Source organism: Oncorhynchus tshawytscha, linkage group LG14 (genome assembly GCF_018296145.1).
Source record: "Oncorhynchus tshawytscha isolate Ot180627B linkage group LG14, Otsh_v2.0, whole genome shotgun sequence".
In the NCBI taxonomy this organism is placed as follows: domain Eukaryota; kingdom Metazoa; phylum Chordata; class Actinopteri; order Salmoniformes; family Salmonidae; genus Oncorhynchus; species Oncorhynchus tshawytscha.
Window position 1 is genome coordinate 13395171 of NC_056442.1, and position 12964 is coordinate 13408134.

The 12964-nt window shown below is 45.6% G+C and overlaps 1 protein-coding gene across 1 annotated transcript in view; it reads left to right on the forward strand.

Annotated features, from left to right (window-relative positions):
• LOC112267736 (intersectin-1-like) overlaps positions 1 to 12964 on the forward strand; it is a 59838-nt gene that overhangs the window by 12849 nt on the left and 34025 nt on the right. Inside the window, exons 2-14 of the mRNA XM_042297059.1 lie at positions 4411 to 4480; positions 5152 to 5247; positions 5979 to 6042; positions 6376 to 6542; positions 7216 to 7377; positions 7641 to 7716; positions 9465 to 9577; positions 9670 to 9733; positions 10054 to 10188; positions 10562 to 10677; positions 11084 to 11346; positions 11729 to 11878; positions 11988 to 12128. Coding sequence (XP_042152993.1) covers positions 4453 to 4480; positions 5152 to 5247; positions 5979 to 6042; positions 6376 to 6542; positions 7216 to 7377; positions 7641 to 7716; positions 9465 to 9577; positions 9670 to 9733; positions 10054 to 10188; positions 10562 to 10677; positions 11084 to 11346; positions 11729 to 11878; positions 11988 to 12128 — 1575 coding nt within the window. The 5' untranslated portion in view covers positions 4411 to 4452. The remainder of the gene's footprint in view (positions 1 to 4410; positions 4481 to 5151; positions 5248 to 5978; positions 6043 to 6375; positions 6543 to 7215; positions 7378 to 7640; positions 7717 to 9464; positions 9578 to 9669; positions 9734 to 10053; positions 10189 to 10561; positions 10678 to 11083; positions 11347 to 11728; positions 11879 to 11987; positions 12129 to 12964) is intronic.

Consider the following 12964-nt stretch of genomic DNA (forward strand, 5'->3'; position numbering starts at 1 on the left):
ATTTAATTTAGCCGTGATGTCGAGCAGAGATGCAGACCCGGGTGAATCTTCTGTTGTTAGATTTGTACATTTTGTTAAATTGGAGCAGTATGCAAAGCGAGCAATGTTGACACATTGCATAATTTAATTGCCTGTTATAACCAAGAACACAGACCAGTCTGAGTAGACTTTGCAAGTTCTGTCATACAGCCTCTGAGTGCCAGATAGGGGAAATGGAGCACCTGCTTCGTGACAGGCATGCTTGCAGCTTTACAACAAATAAAACGTCTCGTCTGTAGCCTAAACGGTAATAAATAAATAAAGAGACCCGTTTTACCGATGCCTTTTTTTCTTTCTGCTGTGAGTCGTACGCTTTTTATATAATTTCACAAATCGTGTCGCGGGCCATTTTAAACTAATGCCTGGTCACTAATTATTGGTTTGATAACACACGTTGCTCCGTCATGTTACTTAGCTAGCTAACAACCTGGTAACTTGAAAGTAGGTGTGTATGCTAACTTGATTGGCACAGCAAGAAGGGGTCTGCTACTTTTGAGATGTGCTTCAAAAGTAGGATTCATATAGTACTAATGTAAGCCTAAACTATATAAAAACTCTTTCTTTCTGGTGCTCCTTAAATTCTGTTTGGTGCCTAACGTTTTAAAAGAGATAATGGTGTGTGTGCTTATGAGAGGGAGACCGAGAGAGAGTGTGTAAGGAAGGGAGGGAGAGTGTGTCTGTGTTAACTAAAGAGTGAAGAAGGTTTCATGCAGTGTTTTCCCTTTACTGGCACAATGACAATGTAGATCATTATGCATGTATATTCCTTCCTCCCATTCCTCCAGCCAAATCACAGGTAGGCCTTTGCGAATATCCAACTCCATGTGATGTCCTTCAAAAATGCATTATGTAGGCCTATCTTGTCTTCTGCGGAATAGGCTACGTAGCCAGTTGATTACTGCCGCATGTTTCCAAGAACAATTCTCCCAATCATCTGTGTTGCCATCTTTGTGTCTGCTTGCTTTCTGTCACAGGAGTTCAACTTCTAACACTGCATTGGGCCATGCCCTCCCGCAGACTGCATACCTTTGCGATGACATCATGTCCGGCGGTGCACTTGTCAACTAGCCCCAGCCCTAGGCGTCTAGCCTGTCTGTCTTATAAGGGGCGTTCCACCACAACAGGAGCTTGCTAAGTGATCAGATTATGCAGATAAATCCATAGAATCCTTCTCTAACCTTCCCTCCCTGTCTGTGTGGATGCATCCCAAATAGTGCCATATTCCTAATGTAGTGCACTACCTTGACCATAGCCTTATGGGCCCTGGTCAAAAGTTGTGTACTATAAAGGGAATAGAGTGCCATTTGGGATTCTGCCTTTCCTATCTCTCTCTCTCTCTCTCTCTCTCTCTCTGAACTGTCCTTTTCAAGACCCTGGGTCACAGGGAAACACTCAGCACCACCAATGACAATCAGAGTTAGAAAAGTTAGAGGGAGAAACTAGGTCAGAGGGACAAAACAGCCTTGCCCACCCCCTCCCTCATTTGCTTGGTATGTGTGAGGCGTGCGTGTCTGTGAGCCAGTAAGTGTAAGGCTAGCTCAGTGTGTGATGAGGCTCTTGTGCGCCTCTCCAGGGAGATGTGAATGAAGTGTAGGATGGTGAATCGCTGTGGAGCATCATGGTAATCTGCTCTGCTCTGTCTGCTCTTTGTGTTGACTCAAGCCTTTCTGCCTGGAGGACCGAGAGAAGCTGGCAACAGCGTCAGTGCACTGCTGGCCTGGCTTTGCTCTTACGAAACAGAACCCTTCACAGCTCCGGAAAGTCACTCCTCCTGTAATTAACGCACACGAACAAGCTTATTTTTTTCTTTCAGAAAATGCGTAGTATGGGAATGTCGTAGGAAATTACTTATTGTTTTGTGAACAGAGAGAAATATACAGTGTTGTGTCTCTGTGTTGTTGAAATGTTTCAGCCTGCTTGGGGCTCCCACTGTGAGGGCTGTACGGGAGCGGTGGTCTGGCTCTGATTAAAATGTCTTGGGTGCTGCTCCCTTCCCCCATTTCTTTGTTTTACTGATACTCCGGCTATGGCCGTCCTCTCTCACCATGACGTTTGCACAGCTGGGAGATAACATTGGCCTCTCCTCCATCCCCTCTCCATCTTCTCCTCTCTTTGTATGTCATTCATCCACTTTATAGAAACATGAAGAGGGCCCCTCTGTCCCCCTTAATAGAAACATAAAAATAAATAAAAAACACGAGTAATGATAACTTGGCTATATAGACTGACTCGGTACTGGTACCCAATGTGCAGGGGTACGAGGTAATTAAGGTATATATGTAGATATAGGGATAAAGTGACTAGGCAACAGGATAGATAATAAACAGTAACAGCAGCGCATGTGATGAGTCAAAAGAGTTAGTGCAAAAAGGGTCAATGCAGATATTCAGGGTAGCTATTTAGCCTTCTTATGGCTCGGGGGTAGAAGCTGTTCATGGTCCTATTGGTTCCAGACTTGAAGCAAAAGGCTCCTTAACAGCTTCTACCCCAAGCCATAAGACGGCTGAACAATTAATCAAATAGCCAACCAGCATATTTACATTGCCCCCCCCCAACCTTTGTTTTTACACTGCTGCTACTCGCTGTCTATTATCAATGCATAGTCACTTTACAAATTACCTCAACTAACCTGTACCCCTGCACATTGACTTGGTACTGTGACCCCCTGTATATAGCCTCGTTATTGTTATATATATTTTATTTTGTAAATATTTTCTTAACTCTCTTGAGCAGTATTGTTGTTTAAGGGCTTCTAAGTAAGCATTTCACGGTAAGGTCTACCTACACCTGTTGTATTCGGCGCATGTGACGAATAAAAGTTGATTTGGTACATCAGTACCACTTGCTGTGCGGTAGCAGAAACACCACCTGGTATAGAGGTCTCGAATGGCAGGGAGCTCGGCCCCAGTGATGTACTGGGCCATATGCACTACCCTTTGTAGTGCCTTACAACCAGATGCCAAGCAGTTCCATACCAAGCAGTGATGCATCCTGGACACTGAAGAACTTGATGCTCTCAACTTGCTCCACTACAGCCCCGGAGATGTAAATGAGGGCGTGCTCGGCACTCTGTTTTCTGTTGTCCGCGATCAGTTCCTTTTGTTTTGCTTACGTTGAGGTTGTTGTCCTGCCACCGCACTTCCATGTCTCTTACCACCTCCCTGTAGGCTATATTTTTAATATTTTATTTTAGTTATTTAGCAGACACTTAGCCAGATCGACTTACAGGAGCAATTCGGTTTAAGTGACTTGCTCAAGGGCACATCGGAAGGTTTTTCACCTAGTCGGCTCTGGGATTTGAACCGACAACCTTTCGGTTACTGGCACAACGCTCTTAACTGCTAGGCTATCTGCAGCCCTGTATAATTGTCGTCAGTGATCTGTCCTACCACTGTGTCGGAAAACTTAATGATGCTGTTTGAGTCGTGTGTGTCCAGGGTCCAGTTGATGAGGGAGGTGTTTAATCACAGGGTCCTTAGCTTCGTGATGAGCTTGGAGTGCTTCTATGGCGTTGAATGCTGAGCTGTAGTCAATGAACAGCGTTCTCACAAAGGTGTTCCTTTTGTCCAGATGGGAAATGGCAGTCTGGAATGCAATAGCAATTGCGTCATCTGTGGATGTGTTGGGGTGGTATGCAAGTTAGACTTGGTCCACGGTGTCCGGGTTGATGGCATTGATGTGAGCCATGACCAGCCTTTCAAATCATTTCATGGCTACAGATGTGAGTGCTAAGGGGCGATAGTCCATTTAGACTAGTTACCTTAGCGTTCTGCATGAAACATTACAGAATGGGTCAGGTAGAGGTTGTGAATGTTGACCTGTTTAAACGTCTTACTCACATCGGCTACGGAGACCATGATCACACAGTCGTCCGGAACAGCGGATGCATGGTTCAGTGTTGCTAGCCTCGATTCAGTGCTGTTAACCAGATGACAATCCACCTGTACATAATGGTTGCATCTCAAATGGCACCATATTCCCTTTTATAGTGCACTACCTTTGACCAGTATCAATGCACTATAAAGGGAATAGGGTGCCTTTTGGGATGCACCCATGACAATAATTTGTCAGCCAGTGCAACACCACTGACCGACTCACTATACTTTACAGTCAAGTGATGCATTTAGGCCTGTCTACCTATTACCAAACATGTTATTACAAGTCTCTATTGCAATATGTTTACCTGTCTGTTAACAACTTGCTGCCTGGCCTGCTCTCCCCCTGATGAAAGGAATAGAAAAAGGCATAGAACATGAAACGGCTTTGATTTCCTTTTGAGGGGAGCTTCTGTCTTTTGGGAGTTGGAGGAGAAGAGTGAGGATATAGACACTGTAGACTGACTGTTGTGGTCCTTCCTGTCTTGGCTTTCAGGTGTTTGCAGCTTGCGGCTGCAGTTGACTGACCGACTGAACAATGGCTCAGTTTCCCACCCCCTTCGGAGGTGAGTGCCACCCAACCAGATTGACAGCCGTGTGTGTGTGTGTGTGTGTGTGTGTGTGTGTGTGTGTATCTATGTGTTTGTTTGTGTCACAAGTGTGTATGTGTGAGAGAAATGTATGCACGTGCAGGTGTGTGTGTGTGAGTCCTGATCTCCCTCTACACATGGATTAATGAGAGTTGTACTGTAACTTCGGCACAAAGGAAGGGTCACTATCAAGTTATTACTCCCAGGAGGTGGAAGCCTGCCTGCTGGACTGCGTGGGGTGCATCCCTAATGCCACATTCCTCAAAATCAACTCTGAACTGCAAAGCCACTTCCACTGCATTTTAGCATGGGTCCCCTTTAATCAGGGACTGATTTAGGCTGAGACACCAGGTGGATTCAATTAATTATCAGATAGAACAGAAAACCAGCAGGCTCCGTACCTCATAGGGTAAGAGTCATATACCCCTGCCCTACATTGTGCACTATATAGAAAATGGGGTAGCATTTAGGATGCAGCCATGGTGTAAACCTCAGATCACCAACCACTTAATTTACTCTCTCTCTCTCTCCCCCTCCCCTGACTCACCTTAATGCTGTGTTCCATGACTCTACGGAGACTTAACTGAGCCCCTCCATACACACTCACACAGGCCAGGCGAGAGCTTCAACTGATCTTTCTCTCTCAGGGGGCCTGGACGCCTGGGTGATCTCTCTGGACGAGCGAGCCAAACATGACCAGCAGTTTGTCAGCCTGGCCCCCTCACCAGCTGGCTACATCACAGGTCAGCTTCACTCACAGCAGGGGAGGGGATGGACAAACAAAGGGAAAGAGTGGTGGAGGACAGTCTTTGCAGTACAGCATCATGTCAGGCAGAAGTTACTTGAAGATAGCAGAAGATCACTTCATCAGGACTTTCTCTTATATTATATATACACACACACACACAGTATCAGGTCAAAGGTGAAGGGGTAATGAAGCTTGGTGGACTGAGGCTAGGGCGGGCCTTTGAAGTGTTTCATTCCCTACAGCCCACACAGTACCAGGTCAACGGTGAAGGGGTAATGAAGCTTGGTGGACTGAGGCTAGGACGGGCCTTTGAAGTGTTTCATTCCCTACAGCCCACACAGTAGCAAGCAACTTCATTCTCCACTCATCTCACTATCAGAAAGGACATTACAGTCACTCATACTCACTCATATGATCATCTGATATCATTGCCTTGGTGTTTTTGAATTTCAACATAACCTTGCACAACCTCGACACACCCTTTTAGAGAAGTGCAAGTGCTTGTTTCGCTCGGCTACTTCAGCAAAAAGTATTTCACAAGCCGCTGTCATTTCATACTTCTCAAAATGTATGATTGTGTTCAAATTGAAATAATTTGCACTTGATTCCTCTTGAAAGAGGAACCAACTGGCCTCTTTCTCTGTGTGTTTGAATAGATGTATCCATAATGGTGTACAACGGACTCAACACTATTATGATATTGTTTTCCCTTCTCACCGTTCGTAGGTGACCAGGCCAGGAATTTCTTCCTGCAGTCAGGCCTGCCCCCTCCCATCCTGGCACAGATATGGTGAGTGTCTCCTCTCACTCCATCTCTCCCATTCTCAACTCAATCCACTGTTAATGTCAACCACTGTTGTCTCTCTCTCTTTGCCTTTCTCTTGTTTTTGTCAATCTCCTCCCTCTGTCTTCCACTCCACTTTCACTCACTCTTTCTTTCTCTCTCCATCTCCTTTATCTCTCTCTCCCCCTTGTTCTCTCATCTCTCTCTCTCTCTTCAATTGCTCTATTGGCATGCCATCTACACGGACATATTGGTAAAGCAGAGATTCACAACAACAATGAGAATAATCAGCATAATGTAATCGTATCTTTACTTTCTTGCTCTCTCTCCCTCTCTCAGGGCCCAGGCCGATATGAACAATGATGGGAAGATGGATATGCACGAGTTCTCCATCGCCATGAAGCTGATCAAGCTCAAGCTGCAGGGTCACTCCCTGCCCCCCTCTCTGCCCCCCTCCATGAAGCAGCCGCCCCTCACCCTGCCCCCGCCACCCACCGCACCCTTCGGTAAGGGACTAGACAGGGGCAGGGTGCGTCTCAATAGTCTAAAGGGGCTTCCTTTCCTCCATCTGCACTGATCTTTACAGCAGGATAGGTAAAAGCAGTGTGGTGGATGCAACAACAAAAAAAGTACATATTTGCTTTAACCTGTCCACTTGTTCTTTCAGATCAGTGCAGGTGATGTACAAGAGACTAGGAGATTGTGCCACTAGGCTATGAGATACACCCATGATACAGTCCCCATGGCCACCATTAACTAAATGGACTTTAGAGTGCTCGAAGCCAACTCTGCCATATCATCTGCCCCATCTATGTACATAACTAAATGTTTCACTGGGGCAACTTAAAACCTTTAACTACCTGACTACCTGTTATCTCAAAGCACAACCATAATGTGCCGTTTCTGGTATTTGAACAAGCAACGCTCTGTGTCAATATGCTGTTGCTCCCCCTGACAACCTGGGCATATTGCTGTGCGCTGCCTGTTTATGACCAGACTGTTGTTAATTTTCAAGTGAATCAGTCAGAACTCAGCGTTTGTAGACTCCTCGGCTTTGAATGAGTGGGGAAAATAATAATAATTAACACTGTTAAAAATAATAGGCTTGTCAATAGAAAATTAATGATGGTCTGTTGTCTTATGTTTGTCTGACATACCTTACTTCATTCTACCCTGCAGGAATGCATGGTTTAGGGGTAATGCCAGGCCTCCCAGCAGTCCCTCCATTGCCCATGCCCCCTATGCCAGGGGTGGGCATGTCCCCCCCTCTGGTGTCATCGGTGCCCCCGTCTGTACCCCCCATGGCCAACGGCGCGCCAATGACGGGCTTCTCCCACCAAGGTAAGGCCCAATCAGAATTGTCGTTAGACACGCCACTGAATATTCAAAGTGGAGTTCTAGTGAATGACAGTGAAGCCCTCTGGCAACGTTTCGGAGCATCTCACTTTGTTGATTTAATCCTTACCTCACTAACAAATTCCTCTCTTTTTTTTTGTGATTCCCCTTTTTTATATATATATATATATATATATATATATATATATATGTATGTGTGTGTATTTTTTTTTTCTCACTCTGTCTCTTTCTCTCCATCTCTGTCTCAGCCACGACACTCAACAAAAGCTCTTCTTTCAACCGCCCGGGTGCCAAGCTGCAGGGCCAGTCTTTTGAGACTTCTAGGTGAGTCACATGTCACCCACTTGGAAGAATGGCCCCTGCTCACTGGGCTCAAACTCAAAGGGACAAATGTGGCTGTGTTTGTGCTTAGACTGCTGCTGCATCTAATTTGATCAAGACACTTGAGTCTTTAAATGTTTTGTTTTTTTAACACACAACAGGCTAGCTCATTAAAAAGCCATCACATCACTTAGCGATGAGATCCCTCTGTTAAAACGAGAGATGCACAGGCCACGTCCCGTGTCGTCGGTTGGAGAAGAGCAATTATTCTGTCCAGACTGCTTTGCTTTCTCTAACATGACTTAAAAATAACTTAATGTTCAAGTTTCAAAGTTTATTGCGCATTTTTCAGAAGTTAACCCTTTACACTTGTGGAAGTTGGCCTATAGGGTTACGTTGAAATGTGAAAATCATGTACATAAGCATGGTAGCAATTGAAAGGGAACCGTTTGGAGATTATGGGTAAATCATTAGACCAAAGTTGAGAACACACACACGAGACTCAGTCCAAACATTACACTGTCGATTATATGTGCATTTTACATTCTGTACTTTTCACTGCATTTGTTGATAACTAAATGTGAAAATACTCTGGATACATTCAGTAACATGATAAGAATTTTCTTGTTAAATGTGGGGGTAGGTGCAACATAAGACGAAACATTTTGAAGGGTTTGAGTGAGAAGACTAACTGGTGTCTCCCAGTAGCCACACACACCTCTCTAAATTGTGCGCATTTCCTAAGTTATTTCAATGCACTTCTATGACTCAAAGAAGAGTCTTCAGCTATTAGGTGCTTTTTAAAAATCTCTCCTAGCTGTGCCGTTGAGGAACTAGAGCAAGCACACTTGTTTGGAACAGCCCCGCGTCCTTACACTCAAACAATGAGTTGTTTTAAGCAATCCAAAAACAAACCATTTATAAATTGCAATCTGGGTCAGGAGGGAGAAAGCTTGTTCTCTTGCCAACATGACTAACTAAGATGTGAAAGCCTAACACTGTACGATCGTATTTTATAAGGCAATTCAGAGAAACAGATTGTGTAATTTTGGTGCACATAGGAGTCATGGGGGGTATTCAGGTGTGTGTTCCACTGCAATTTCTTTCTCCACAATAGACATTCTGTTCAGAACAACCCAGGGTATGATGCCATGTCGTCTTGTAACTGTGCATCAAACATAGTGATCATAAACGTTGACATTGTATATAACATGAGTTTTATGATGAAATGTAAAGTGCACATTTGGACTCACGGGTGTTTGGCTTGCTTGTATGACATCAAAGCTGTATTTCTTATCCTCGACCTCTCATCTTTCTAAATCCATCAAGTCTTCTTCATTTACAGCATTTCCCTGACTCTTGACAACAAAACATTTGCAAAAGTTGCCCAATTAGTGGGAGGGATGTGGGGCTCAAGTTCAGAACGTATGTCAGTCAAAACCCATACAGCGCAGTGAAGCGTAGAGCCTGAGCTCTGATGTTATTTGTAGCATGTTACTGTACAGCCACTGCGTTCCAATTTAGGCGCTTATCAGTGTCCAAATCTGCCATTTTCAACCCGTATATACGGGTACGAGTGTAAAGGGTTCAAATTGAAATTTGTCTGTGTCTTAAAGGCATTTTCCAACTGGCTCATGCATAGACAGCACAGCAAAAACACACAACGGTACTATAAAAAAACAAAGAATAGATACAAAGAAACATACAAAAGACGCTTTTAATAAGAGAAGACTCCCCGCTCTCCATTTTAGCTCCCCTGTGCCCCCCCAGCCCCCCATTGACTGGGCTGTTCCCAGCTCGTCCCGGCTAAAGTACCGGCAGCTCTTCAACAGCCACGACAAGATGATGAGCGGCCACCTCACCGGTAAGACCTTGTCTGTCAACAATTTTCATTGCGGTTTATCCAATCCACTTCAGCGGTTTCTCAGAGCTCATGTTTTTATCCTTGTCTTTCAGGACCCCAAGCAAGAACCATCCTGATGCAGTCCAGCTTGCCCCAGACCTCGCTGGCGTCCATATGGTAAGAGATGCGAGCGGAGCCAATACTTAGAACAGAGAGGAATTAGTATCCTGACTATTGCTTCTCTCCGCTGACTCTGGGTAGAAGTTACCTTTAGGCACAGATCTAGGATCAGCTTAACCATCAGATGGCAAAACTAATCGTATCAGTTGGTGTTTAGGAGGGTGAAACGCAAAACTGGTTTCAGATCAGTTGTCAGGGTGCTCCTAAACAACACTTGTTTCACATTCCTCCACACTGCTAGTCACAGGACAGGAAGTGCATGGCTGGCGGTAACACGCCACGTCTTTCTCTCTCCCCCTCTCCCTGCTTCTCTATAGGAACCTGTCGGACATCGACCAGGACGGCAAGCTGACAGCCGAGGAGTTCATCCTGGCCATGCACCTGATTGACATGGCCATGTCCGGCCTGCCCCTGCCCCCTATCCTGCCCCCAGACTTCATCCCCCCACCTTTAGGTACAATCCACTGCTCCCTCTGTGCCTGGCAATGCCCCTTAGCTCTACCTCTGTCTGCAGAGTATGCATTGATACCGGCACTTACCTTAGGCAGTCTTGTCTTTATTGATGTTGTTTGCCCAACACCTCGGCCAGGGGTCTTTCCGTGACCCCGTGACCTGACAAGGAAAAACTCTTGAGTCCTATTTTTATATCTGGGTCATAGTTTTAACTATCAGTAACTATCAGTCCATTCTGAGATCCCATTCTGAGTTTTTCCTGGTCAAGTCACACGGTCAGGAAAAACTCCTGGCCATGCCCATCCATGCTCCATATGAGGTGCTGTAAGTCAGTGAGCTGCTCTGACTGACTGGTCTGATGTTGTCCGTCTCCAGGAGGGTGCGTAGTGGTAGTGGGGTGTCTGTCACCAGCCTGCACTCCACTGACCAGCGGGTTCAAGAGGAGGCCGAAGAGGAGCAGGAGAGCGAGAAACAGAAGCTGGAGAAACGTAACCACTCTTATATTCATAGACAGAGCTATGGATGCAATGACTAACCATCCGTGGGATCGAAATGATAGATCTGAAGCTATACGGTGTTTGTTTACAGTTACGTTGTTAACGAACAGTGGAGCAAAACGAGCTCCTATTTTGGTTTTGGGTGCAGTTGAACTAAGCTCACAAGCATTTGTTATATTCTTCTAGAATCTATGGCTATGTAACATCAATTTTAAAGTCCAAAAATGTATGTACCAATCCTTTTAAAAACACAGCAAAAAGCTCCTTTATAAATATAAACAGCTATGTAAAAATGGCCCCAGTTTTCCAAGAAATGCCACTGAAAATTAGGCAACAGGGCAAAATATGTCCCCCATTTCTCTCTCTGACCCCTCTATCTCTGTCTCCCTCCCCAAAGTGACTTTTGAGGACAGGAAGCGGGAGAACTTTGAGCGGGGCAACCTGGAGCTGGAGAAGCGTCGACAGGCCCTGCTTGAGCTGCAGCGCAAGGAGCAAGAGCGTCTGGCAGCGCTGGAGCGCGAGGAGCAGGAGAGGAAGGAGCGCGAGCGGCTCGAGCAGGAGAGGCGGCGGCAGCAGGAGCTAGAGAAGCAGCTGGAGAAGCAGAGGGAGGTGGAGAGGCAGCGCGAGGAGGAGAGACGCAAGGAGATCGAGAGGAGAGAGGTGAGGAGAGGTGGTAAGGGGGATGGAGAAGGAAAAGAGGTTTAAGGAGGACAGTGAGGATGTATAAAGAGAGGGAGAGGCAGAGTAAAGAGGTTGAGAGGGAGGAGGAGATGTAAGGGGAAAGTGAAGAACACCGGAACCAATGCAGTGTGTGTATATTAACTATTCTACTACTATGTTGTATTTTTTAAGATAAATTCACTCTCGTTTCTTATTGTATTGCTTTATTGATAGAGGGGGAGACAAGTATAGAGAAAAGGGCATTGAACCCAGGTCACCGGCAGGAACTTGAATATGTGCATAGATCTGGAAGTGTTACCACTCGACCACGGCTGGCTCTGCACTATTTCTGCGTACACAGTAAAACATTCCCTCTGGCTAGGCGGCGAAGCGGGAGCTGGAGCGCCAGCGCCAGTTGGAGTGGGAGAGGAACCGCCGGCAGGAACTGCTGACCCAGAGGAACCGAGAGCAGGAGAACATTGTCCTGCTCAAAGCCCGCAAGAAGACCCTGGAGTTTGAGCTGGAGGCACTGGTAAAGACAGACACAAAACATTATAACTGTAGTCCCAGGATATCTTTACTTTGTTATTTTGAAGAAAGGACAATAAGGTATGATAATTAGTTTCTCCCTCCTTCCCCAGAACGACAAGAAGAGCCAGCTGGAGGGCAAGCTGCAGGACATCCGCTTCCGCCTGTCTGCCCAGCGGCATGAGATCGAGAGCACCAACAAGACCCGCGAGATCCGCATCGCTGAGATCACCCACCTACAACAGCAGCTGCAGGTACGGACACACCATGTGTAACACATAGTCCCCTCCATAATTATTGGGACAGCGAAGCATTGTTTCTTGGATTTGAAATCAAACAATGACTATGAGGTTGTTTCTTGTTTCAAATTTCTTGTTAACAAACGTTTTGCCAAGTCAGTTAGGACATCTACTTTGTGCATGACACAAGTCATTTTTCCAACAATTGTTTACAGACAGATTATTTCACTTATAATTCACTGTATCACAATTCCAGTGGGTCAGAAGTTTACATACACTAAATTGACTGTGGCTTTAAACAGCTTGGAACATTCCAAAAAATGTCATGGCTTCAGAAGCTTCTGATAGGCTAATTGCCATAATTTGAGTAAATTGGAGGTGTACCTGTGGATGTATTTCAAGGCCTACATTCAAATGCAGTGCCTCTTTGCTTGACATCATGGGGAAATCAGCCAAGACCTCAGAAAATAAATTGTAGACCTCCACAAGTCTGGTTCATCCTTAGGAGCAATTTCCAAACGCCTGAGGTACCACGTTCATCTGTACAAACAATAGTACTCAAGTATAACCACCATGGGAGCACGCAGCCGTCATACCGCTCAGGAAGGAGACGCGTTCTGTCTCCTTGAGATGAACGTACTTTGGTGCGAAAAGTGCAAATCAATCCCAGAACAACAGCAAAGGACCTTGTGAAGATGCTGGAGGAAACTGGTACGAAAGTATCTATATCCACAGTAAAATGAGTCCTATATCGACATAACCTGAAAGGCCACTCGGCAAGGAAGAAGCCACTGCTCCAAAACCGCCAAAAAAAAGCCAGACTACGGTTTGCAACTGCACATGGGGACAAA